The 10,700-nt window shown below is 38.2% G+C and overlaps 2 protein-coding genes across 5 annotated transcripts; one reads left to right on the forward strand and one right to left on the reverse strand.

The window, feature by feature from the left end:
- LOC103984333 (uncharacterized) lies at positions 1-4,361 on the reverse strand. 4 transcript variants are annotated; one of them, XM_018826504.2, is made up of 5 exons: positions 4,166-4,306; positions 3,891-3,988; positions 3,713-3,797; positions 363-422; positions 1-274 (listed from the first exon to the last, which is right to left on the reverse strand). In XM_018826504.2, exons 2-5 carry the CDS (start codon positions 3,983-3,985, stop codon positions 110-112), a joined length of 405 nt encoding a protein of 134 aa, XP_018682049.2. In that variant the 5' UTR covers positions 3,986-3,988; positions 4,166-4,306; the 3' UTR covers positions 1-109. The 4 variants fall into 4 exon arrangements, with proteins under 4 accessions (XP_018682049.2, XP_018682048.2, XP_065037640.1 ...); XM_018826503.2 differs by having other exon boundaries at positions 3,891-4,021; positions 4,166-4,304; XM_065181568.1 differs by having other exon boundaries at positions 3,891-4,021; positions 4,131-4,257.
- Positions 4,362-6,059: 1,698 nt separating this feature from the next.
- On the forward strand, positions 6,060-10,468 carry LOC135672974 (protein NRT1/ PTR FAMILY 8.3-like). Its single transcript, XM_065181567.1, has 5 exons — positions 6,060-6,217; positions 7,085-7,166; positions 7,410-7,627; positions 7,744-8,285; positions 9,519-10,468. Exons 1-5 carry the CDS (start codon positions 6,164-6,166, stop codon positions 10,324-10,326), a joined length of 1,704 nt encoding a protein of 567 aa, XP_065037639.1. The 5' UTR covers positions 6,060-6,163; the 3' UTR covers positions 10,327-10,468.
- The last annotated feature ends 232 nt before the right edge of the window (positions 10,469-10,700 follow it).

Genomic DNA, 10,700 nt, shown 5'->3' on the forward strand with positions numbered 1-10,700 from the left:
TGAGTCCAACGTCAACACTTATTGCATTATGATGCTTACACAGTCAGACTATATGTAAGTTTATGTCAATTCACATTGCAATCAAATTACTAAAGAACAAGGACTTGTTTCAATTACCAGGAATATAAGACAAAATGACAGTCTGCTGCTTAATTGTTTCCCTCTCAAATAAGAAAAAGCCCAGGGACAACCTGAGGGTGGTTATGATTCCAAGTCCTGGATCTTTAAGCAGCTGAATGCTAAACTTGGCCCGGATATGTTGCATTGAGACAACCTGAGGGTTACTAATCGAAGCACAATCTTTGTCAGAAGAATAATCACGCTTTTCGGTCCTAAGCACAAAAGTTCAGCTTCTTCATAACCTTTGCATAAGCTGCATGCACAATCTCAGGTCTCCTGAGTCTCCGTTTTGCCTTCTTTGACTGCATGAACCACCATCATTCCAGTTAGCTATAAATTCAACGTCTCTTTGCAGAGATGAAGAAGAATCCATTTTAGAAAGTATTTCAGGAAATGTCTTAAACCCTAACCAATTCAAACAGAGATAAAGTATTTTCTCTATATGAATTTGGTTCGTTCTTCTAAAATTATTCCTCAATTGGTTATCTATCTGAATTTGGCTCGTCCAGGAAATGTTTAATGCAGTTTACTACTTATTATTGTGGCGTCTGCTAGGACCTTAAGGAGAGAGAAAATAAAAATATATAACCATGTACTCCAGGCTGGCAGATCAATGGCTTGTTTATTTGGCCCCATGTCATGAATCAAAATTATGGGCAACCACCCAGGTCTTCCACAGGAGCAAGAGCATGGGAACTGAATTTGTGATGGAGACTCCATAGGTCATGCTTATCCTAGAAGGGACCATACTTTGAATAAGTGTGGTTCTACAACCAATCAATCAAAATAACAGAGTGTTCATGGACTGTCTATGGACCATTAACACTACTTCACGTTGCCTAGAAATCCATTCCGTCGAGTGGAAGTGATAAGAGACACTAAAAATTCATAAATATTTCCATGTCCAGTTAACCTTGTGGAAGTATTCAGGAAAATCTGTTGTTTCTATTAACAAAAACAACAATTATCTTCTAAATTTCTGACAATAATGTTGAATTCAAGAGACAATAAACCATCATTGTCTTTATGTATTATTACACTAGTAGCAGGAGTTTAAGTTTGATTGCACGTATTCTTCTTTGTCTATGCCAACAACTATGGTACTAGCAGCAGTTCTCACTATTTATGGTTGAGGAATTATTCTGGGTGTACCAATAAACAACTAGCAAAAGGCATATGGGGTTATGGAGACATTAAATATGAAGAGGAAGATGCAAATGATAGAAAAATAGAGTAGAACAAAAAAGGAAGTCAAAGGACATACCTGCGACCTGAAATTTTATCAACAGAACTTGTTTGCCAATTCACCTCTTTAAGCTTATACTTCTTAGGCACATAATTGATAACAGGAGAAATAGAAAATTCTGCCATGTAACACTATCATATTCCCGTTAGATACCTTAGATTCTCCAAGTTTAAGTTCCATTAGAGATGTTTACTAGGCTGATATCAAGCAATAGGTACTTGAAATAGCCTACCTATTTTGGCAGGCCAGTCATAGCACCAAACCAACTGACTACATAGAATTTGACGTTCCTCAACAAAATAAGAACCTCCAAATAGTTGCCTAAATAGAACTAATGAGAACTAGAACCTTTGACAAAATCATCAAAAATGAAAAATCAACTTGACTCAACTACAATGTAAACCTAAAATTGATTAAGACAACTTAGACACTTGCTGAACCATAATTGTGTTAAAGGAACCAAAATTTGAACATGCAATAGCTCTATAAAGTTGCATAGCATGCAAGTGTTTTAAAATATTAAATCCAAGTATGTTACATGTACCTCTAATAGTTTCAAAATTCTTTGTGATGATATCTGTTAGCATTTAATATCATGAATACTTTTCCTGATTTGCCACCTGATTTAAAATATTAAATCCAACTCAACTATGCTGGATTTTGCAACGCTCAGAAAAAACAAGCTCGGGGTGTGGCCAGCAAAGCAGACTCTACTATGTTCCATGTCTTGTAGACATAAGTATCAGGATTGTCATAAATAAACATTGCATACACCTTAAAATGAGCAATCAACATGATGAAGAGTCAATGAAACAACAGAACCAATAGGTTCAATTAAAATTTAATCCCAGATGGAAAATTAAAAAAAAAAGTTATCACAAGTTAATGAAGAATATGAAATGTGTACAAGACTCGTTTTCCAGAGGATTAAATAACTGTGCAAGTATTAGAACTCTTTGGCGTCAATTGAGAATATTGAACTTTGCATTGGATATTGACTTTTCAACTTATCCACTACCACCTTTAGAAGGTGAAGCTATGATAAAACGAATATAGGTTTGTCTTTATAGGAGAATTTCAGACTTTCAGTGAAAGTCAAGTGATCAATCATACAATTTGAAGACAACTACCCAAATTATTCATTTTAGGTTTCTATCGGCTTGTTGTTCCAAGGTGATATTTCTGCAAGTTACACTTGGTTTTCCTAGTGTCTTATTTCCCTTAATAACTCAACAGGGGGTTTTGCTAGAGAGATTCTTTGGTTAGGCATAGTTGCTGTAATACCCGGCTTAGTCTCATATCAGAAGTGGGCAAGAACTTGAATTGACTAATAAGGATTTCATGGTAATACTTCAATTAACTTGGGCTTAAACATTTTGGTTCAAACCGAACCAAGTTAATGGATCGGTTATCAAAGTTGATCTAGTAACACATCATGATGTGGAGCTATCACTGGGCAAAACCTCACATGCACCATGCTAGGGTCTAATTCTAGGATATGCTAACCCTTGAAGAGGACGTCAAATCCTTAAATAGAAAAGAGTGTAATATGAGTAGTGCCAATTATAGTCAATTATCCTGCAAAATTTTAAGTTATACTGATATGGTGGTCATATGTTTTATCCACAAAGGACTCTTCAACTTTATAGTAGCTTGAGCCATTAATTAAAAAAAAAATATGCTACACATCACAACGAATTACATATCAGTACTTAACAATATTCCTTATGGTCAGTTTTGCAGAACCACTAATCCAAGTCATTGTTGCACTATACTTATGGTCCCATTGGAATAAACAATAAGATAAATTAAGCATACCTTGAACAAATTTTGTAATGGTAAAAGAGTTTACTTCAACCAATTTTGCAGTCATAGAACAAATGGGATATACTCTAGTGCTTTATCTTCCTTCAGTGGACAAGGATCAGAATTGGCACTATTGTCTATGGAGAATCTTCATTCAGGATCTACCAAGAAAGACACTTAATTTTAGTTGTTCCGTAACTATAAGGTTTTTTTCTTATCCCAAACAAGGGTTGAACATCAAATAAAATTGAATCATACAGAATCAGTAGTCCAGCTCAGAAACAGGCATGCATCCAGTTTGATCTACTATTGAGATCAAAACTTCCATTAAATTGGTAAATAAGAACTAGTGATTTAGTTTCCAGCAAAGAAAACTCAGAACTAGAAGTCTAGAACTAGAAGTCCAAATTTTAACCAAAATTTATAACACTAAAAATGCTGATCGTTACATGTTTCCTAGAACAATCGCTTCTCATTTTAGTTACAGAAAAATCAGGACATCTCTTACATTGATCAACAGATCAGACAGAAACACATTACCTTCAAGTGTGCATTATGCCGCTTTCCAGCCCTCCATCTCCGTATTTGTCCATCGTTCATGGTCCTAAATCTGAACTTAAAAGTCCTTAAAACAAAGAAAAAACCAGAAAGAACTTAGAGGACATAAGAAAAATACAGCAACACTCCCAAATAATAAGTAAAGCATAATTAAACATACGAGTAAGACTTGAGCTTGTATTTCTTCACTTTAGAAGTAACTGGCGTGAGCGGGGCTCTGGATCTTTCCTTTGCCGCATAAAAACGAGCTTGCATCGCCTTTAACAACATGCAGTCAAATCAGAAACTGGCCTAAAAATTAAAACTTAAGTAAATAACAGAATCAACAAGTCTATCACATTGGAACATTATCCTACTAAAAATCGATCAAGAAGAACAAAGATTAGGATCACAAACGTACCAAAAGGAGATGAGAGGAAGGATAAAACTCTAAACCTGGCGGCCGGTTGCGGAGAGCTGGGGGAAGCACGTCAGCGCAAACAGGCTTGAGGCTGGAGGGGTTCACGGGGAACGCCACTGATCGGAGGCATTCCGGAGGGAGGGGGTAGAGGGCAGGACGGGAAGAGGCGAGCAAACGTCGACCGAGATCGACGAACCGTCGGGCCTGCATCACTGCGCTCCCCGACAAGAGGGAAAAATAGACGAAGTTGATCCGACCCAACACTTGGGGTTGATCGACGTTTGGTGTGATCCGAATCTAACACGAGCACCAAATTGATTTCTCGCGTAATAAATGGACCGAGTTAGATTGTATTGGGCTTGGCCCATATTAATGTTTCCCCGCCCCCGCCCACAAGAGAGTAAGCACGGTCTGTTGGGAACACCCTTTGACGGTCGATGATGATGAATCCAGGCCACGTAAATGAGAGATGCAGGATCACATCTTGTTACTGGGCTGCATGTCTGCCGCAGATAGATAGATACACCATTTTTATGGATCTGATCTGATGATTGACTCGCTAAAACGTGCCTTATACTTGTAATGTTTCTGCATCAGGACCACCACAAGGTATGAGCTGTTGTGAGAGGAAAGATGGATGCCGTTTCCTTGGATCTGATAGCTTATTGGCTTCCCCCATGCAGCATGGAGGTCCACCATCAGGTCCTCGCAATTGTTTATTTGTTGCAGGACTTGAAATGATTTGGGGTGCTTGCAAAGGTTTACAGTTCACTTTGAGAGAGAAAATGATGCAGAGATGAACCAAAGGATGAATTCTTGTTATCATGTTGCATGCTGGGATAGAATCTTCTGCATAAAATAAACTTCCCCTTGTGATTGTTTTGCTACAGTCTTCTTCATGCATTCTTTGTTCATTATTCTTGTGTACAAACAGATCTCATCACTAACTTAGTCTGATTAAAAAAGCTTCATCTCAACTATTGTAAACATACTGAGTTCCATGATCAAATCTCCAAATCATGATCTTATAGTAGAACAATGCCTAGCATGGCATCACAGTCCAAGAATCTTCATCCAAAAGCAGTGTTTAAACCAACTGGGAGAAACAACTGGAACCTAACTTCAACCTGTGGCTTGTTGGTAGATGATAGAAACAGCATTGCTTCCTAGTATGCATTCAATCCTACAATGTTGCCTTTCTAACATCTCAGTCTGAATCATTTATGTTCTGAATCCAGGTTGTTTCAGTCATACCAACAATACTTCAATCAAACTAGCATGCAGGAAATGAACATCATAACAAGTGTACATTTGACTTTTCTTATTTAACTGGTCAAACGTAAAAAGTTGGCCTAGCATGCATGAGTTTTTTCTTCTTTCTAACCTAACTGGTAGGCAGATTTTGGGAAAGTCCTTTTCAAGTTTTGTCACAATAATTTTGGACATTTCTTCTTGCTTAATCAATGTATAGAATATATACTATTAGTCCTCGAGAAAAGAAAAGAAAAAAGAAAAGGTAAGAGACACGGTTGGCATTAGATATTAACTTGTAAGCCATGCTTCCTTATCGTCACAGACTACCTGCTACCGATCCATGGCAGCTGCCGAAGCTAAACGATGACACGGTCGTTGCTCAGTTCCATCAAGGCCCTCCTCAGCTTTCAACCGTCGGATGGCTCTCTTGGCCTTTAGTTGGACCGTCCAGATTTAAAGCTCCACCACCAAACTCACCAGACGTTGAACGGTCGGATGTTGCTACGTAGGAGTAGCGAGGTCGGCCGCAGATAGTTCATCTGCGAAGGTTTCTTTTGTCCGTTAGATTTAGGTGCTCTGCTTTAGGATTCGTTCATTTTTTGAACCAAGGGTGGAGAATCTCCTACCGCAGGTTTTCTTATATGCGGTGGAACTTTGTTCCATTAGAGTGGGTGGCATCAAGAAGTCAACAAGCGAAGCTTGGATTAAAATCCACCTCGAGTGCGGGCAGAGAACGAGAGCTCCATTCCTCTCGATCTATCAGCTGGTGCGGCGAAGCAATGGAGAGAGAGGACGCCCTGGAGAGCGGAGAAGGAAGGGCCTTGCTCCCTTTGGTAATTAGCTTGCTTGATCTCTTGGGCTTCGTCGTTTTGTTTTGTTTTGTTTCACTTGGTTCGTTTCTTCGTATCCAAGCAAGAAGAAAGAGGATCCATCTTCCTCTGGCACTGGAAGCGTTTAGGGTTTTCTTTTTCTGTTTCTCTCTTCAGCAATTGTGCCCTGGATTGTGTGCACAGATGCACCTCGAGCTAAATGTTCACAATTAGAGGGATTTTGGAGACCCCTGTAGTGTTCTTAGGTATAGTGAGATGAGAATCTCCCACCTTACTACCTGATGAGTCTGGGGGATGAGATGGAGACGATGTGCTTCTCCTTGTGAAGGTTTCTTGCCAAATGAATGGAAATATCTGCTCTTAATTGCTGAGATCTCCTTTTTCTTAAAGATTTGGAACCACTTTAGATCCAGATTGGAAGGACATGAGTACCTCTATTGTAATATATTGCTAGCTATTACCATTTTTAGTGCTTGTGGATGAAAGAATTTTTCCGGGACTTTTCTTCCCCCTTTTTTTTTTCCCTTCACGAAGATATCGGATTTGGATTAAAAAGAAAGGTGTTCATTACTTCTTGGAAATTGGCTGTGTACTAGTAGACGGCTTACGGTGTTGCGATCTTTTTTTTTTCTCCAAACCTTTTTTTCTTTTTCCTTTCAGAGCGCTTAACTCATTATTAACCACTTTTCTTTTCATTTCTGTTTATCATAGTTTTGCAATTCTTCTCTCTTGGATTGGAACATTTTTAAAATATTGAAAATAAAGACCACAAATATAAAAGATCCTGTGTCACTGAGATGGCCTAAGAAGTAGAAGCTCAGTAGTGTTTGTAGTCAATGAGATACTTTACTAATTGGATTATGCTTTCAGAATGTGGAGAATGAATCGAGCCACCATGGACCTCGATCGCATTACAAGCCTAGTAACTCAAAAGCACCGGCAATTATTTTGGGTAAGGTTTCATATGACCTGCTTGTTTAACAGAGTACTTAAGTTGTTAAAGTTGGAGAAGAAGTCATCTGAAGTTATCAAGTATTTTGCTAGTATAGAAGTAAATTCAATAAACATTAGTCCGCTAAAAATGGTCAATGGAAATCAAGTGGAATGTGTTATAAACAAGATTTTGGATCTTCTGTCATAATCATATAGAATAAGCTGACACTTACATGGTATCATGTATATACTCTTTGTGCAGGATTTGAATACTTAGATAGTGTTGCCTTTAATGGTGTTGGAGCAAATTTGATTGTTTATCTTCATACTGTCCTCCATGGAAACAATGCTGCAAATGCAGCAAATGTGGGTACCTGGAGCGGAACTTGTTTCCTGACTCCATTGTTTGGAGCTATTGTGGCTGATACCTACTGGGGAAATTACAAGACAATACTCTACTCCCTTGTAGTATATCTCCTTGTAAGTCAGATTTAAAGCCCTTCTTTTTCGTTCCTCAAGAATTTCTATGTTTACATGTTTCATGTCTTTAGATAAGATATCTTTTTTCCTAATATGCCTTTCTTCTTGTCTGGTAGGGAATGATCACCATCACTTCCGCTGCTTTTTCTGCATCTTCAAAGCTTTATCAATGTGAGGGAGGCTCATGTCAGACAGCAAGTTCCCTTCTTTTTTGTGGGTTGTATCTTGTGGCAATTGGGAGTGGAGGCGTCAAGGCAGCATTGCTTCCTTTTGGTGCAGAGCAGTTTGATGATGAGAACCCATTGGAGAGAGAAAAAAAGGGGGCCTTCTTTGGTTGGTTTTATCTTTGTATCACCTTGGGAGCGCTCACTTCTGGAATTTTCATAGTCTGGATACAAGAGAATATAGACTGGGGGCTTGGATATGGTATTGCAACATTCTGCATGGCTTCAGCCTTAGCTGCCTTTGTATTAGGAACACCATCTTTTCGGCGTCGGTTGCCAAGTGGCAGCCCTTTGCAAAGTATCCTTCAAGTACTTGTTGCCTCCTACAAGAAGAGGAATGCTGAAACTTCCAGGGATAGCAGTCTCTTGTACGAGGCGGACAAGAACTCATCCGATTTGGGGCAGCAGAGATTGGCACATACAAATGAGTTCAGGTACGTTTTTAATGGTTAGTTTTCGAGCCGATGATTCAAGTTAGACTGCCTATCAGATGTTGTTGGTTATAAAGAGCTCAGTAATGCTGAGTTAGTTCATAGCTGATTCAAAATTAGAATAGGCAATCCCCCACCCATTCCCGAGAACAACCCAAACCCAAAGAAGAAAACTCCTTCCTACCCCTCATTTGAAAAAGTAAGAGAACAATATCTCCTTCCAAACCCATATATCAAACTAATTCACTGTCTTAAGTAATGCAGACTCTTTATCATTTTGTTTCAGATATGTCTTTGTTAATTAAATCACTCTTTACTGCACCTTGCTATTTGTGTAATTATCACTTCTGCAGTTGGAATTAGATCTTGCTTCTTGTTACTCTTAGTTCTAGGAACAGCAAAACCAAGCAGTTAATAGGATTTTCTTAGAAATGATTCATTGAAGATGAAGGGATGTGTTTCGCATCAAACAAAGTGTGATACTTGATTTTCTTCTTCTCCCTACTTGCTTCAATTGTCAATGAGAGAAAAAACTAAGATTCTCTGATCTATTGTAACTTGGAAATCCACCCATGCTTCATCAATCTCCTTGATTGGGAAAAAAACCAAGTATATTATTTGGCTTGGGGTGGGGGAGGGAGATGTACATCTCTTTTTATTCATTTATCTCCTATCTTTTACAGAATTATTAGGTTTGTTGTGAAACCAGCTACAATTTACCACCCATACACACACATGTATGAAACCATTATATTACATTGGCTTTGTGAAGCAATAAATGTGATATCAGTGTTTGTTACTATTATGAACTAAAATAAATGATGATTTTATATGGATCTAGGTTGTCTTACATATTTTATAAGCATTAAAACCCTAATCTCTCTTCATAAAATCATACAACTCCTATGTTAGAGTTCTATCGAGGGTAAAATTAGTACATGTTCCACCCCACTATGGGACATAAGCAAGACCCTTGGCTGAGCACAACACAGAATATAGAGCTTCCATGTAATCATCAACCAACAATGAAATCGAGCATTCACACTATGTAGTATGACAATCAGATTGATTTTCAGAAAATGATAACAATCATTCACTTCTAAACAAATGTTAGATTTCTTACAGATTTACACTTGTTCTAGTTCAATTTTCACTTCTTCCCATTTATTCATTTGATTTTTAACTTCAGAGTCAAAGAAAAAGAAGCTTTCTTAAAATTTTGCTTCATACGCTCAGGTTCTTAGATAAAGCAGCTACAATTTCTGCTCTGGATTTGAAGGATGGTTCTCCTCAGAGTTCATGGAGCCTGTGTACTGTCACTCAAGTTGAAGAATTGAAGATGTTCCTACGCTTGATACCAATATGGGCTAACAGTATTGTCTATGCAGCTGTATTTGCTCAAATGTTCACTACTTTCATTCAACAAGGGAGTGCAATGAACACCAAAATTGGGTCATTCTCTATCCCTCCTGCATCCTTGTGCTCCTTTGAAATTATAAGTGTCATGGGTTGGGTATTTGTCTACAACAACATCATATCCCCAGCAGCCAAGAGGTACTTTGGAAATGGAGTGGGATTTTCCCAGCTGCAGCGGATGGGAATTGGACGTTTCCTACTGATCTTGGCAATGCTAACAGCTTCTTACAATGAGAGCAGGAGATTGGAAAGTGTCAAAGGTGGTGAAACCTTGAGCATTGCATGGCAACTCCCACAGTTTTTTGTCCTGGCAAGCTCGGAAGTCTTCAATAATATTACCCAGCTCGAGTTCTTCTTTGCCCAGGCTCCTGACAGGATGAAGAGCATATGCACAGCAATGGTTCTGTTTTCAATGTCGCTAGGCAATTACTTGAATTCATTCATCATCACAGTCATTGCCGATGTTACATCAAGAGGAGGGGTGACGGGTTGGATCCCAGATGATCTGAACAAAGGGCATCTGGATTACTATTTCTTGGTGCTGGCAGCCATATCCACAGTGAACTTCTTTGTGTATGTTGCTTTTGCAGGGAACTATACGCTGAAGAAAGTCATTTCTGAGAGTTAAAGATAGAGTGAGGAAAATTATTGCCGGGAAACTTGGGTCGCTTATCTTAGAAAGTTTTAAAGCTTCCTATTCTTACATGTTTGGACATAAATGCTGCAATGTTCTGTAATATTTGTGATACATTATTGCAATGTCTTGATCAGCTAAGGAGTTCTGCAAACACTAATTAATTTAGTTAATATCTCCTAAAGGCAGTTTGTCTAAGAAATGTATTTCTTGTTCTATATTGGATTATGGATGGTCTTGTGATTTGAACAAATTAACAAAGGTCATTAGAAACCATTTGTGAATTAAATAGTTGCACATTATGTAATCAAATCAAATAATTAAGTTAGAAATTAAATATTTTTTTTACTTTTTTTAATAGAGGCTCA

The sequence above is a fragment of the Musa acuminata genome, chromosome BXJ1-5, assembly GCF_036884655.1.
Source record: "Musa acuminata AAA Group cultivar baxijiao chromosome BXJ1-5, Cavendish_Baxijiao_AAA, whole genome shotgun sequence".
Lineage (NCBI taxonomy): Eukaryota > Viridiplantae > Streptophyta > Magnoliopsida > Zingiberales > Musaceae > Musa > Musa acuminata.

Bases quoted from the DNA above. Each gene is read 5' to 3' on its own strand.
- LOC103984333 (XM_009401822.3), bottom strand. From the start codon at position 4,340: ATGCAGGCCCGACGGTTCGTCGATCTCGGTCGACGTTTGCTCGCCTCT. The intron at 3,989-4,130 runs GTACGTTTGTGA...ATGTTGTTAAAG, and splicing joins CTTCCTCTCATCTCCTTTTG to GCGATGCAAGCTCGTTTTTA. The intron at 3,798-3,890 runs GTATGTTTAATT...CTTTGTTTTAAG, and splicing joins TACAAGCTCAAGTCTTACTC to GACTTTTAAGTTCAGATTTA.
- LOC135672974 (XM_065181567.1), top strand. From the start codon at position 6,164: ATGGAGAGAGAGGACGCCCTGGAGAGCGGAGAAGGAAGGGCCTTGCTC. The intron at 7,167-7,409 runs GTAAGGTTTCAT...CTCTTTGTGCAG, and splicing joins AGCACCGGCAATTATTTTGG to GATTTGAATACTTAGATAGT. The intron at 8,286-9,518 runs GTACGTTTTTAA...TCATACGCTCAG, and splicing joins GCACATACAAATGAGTTCAG to GTTCTTAGATAAAGCAGCTA.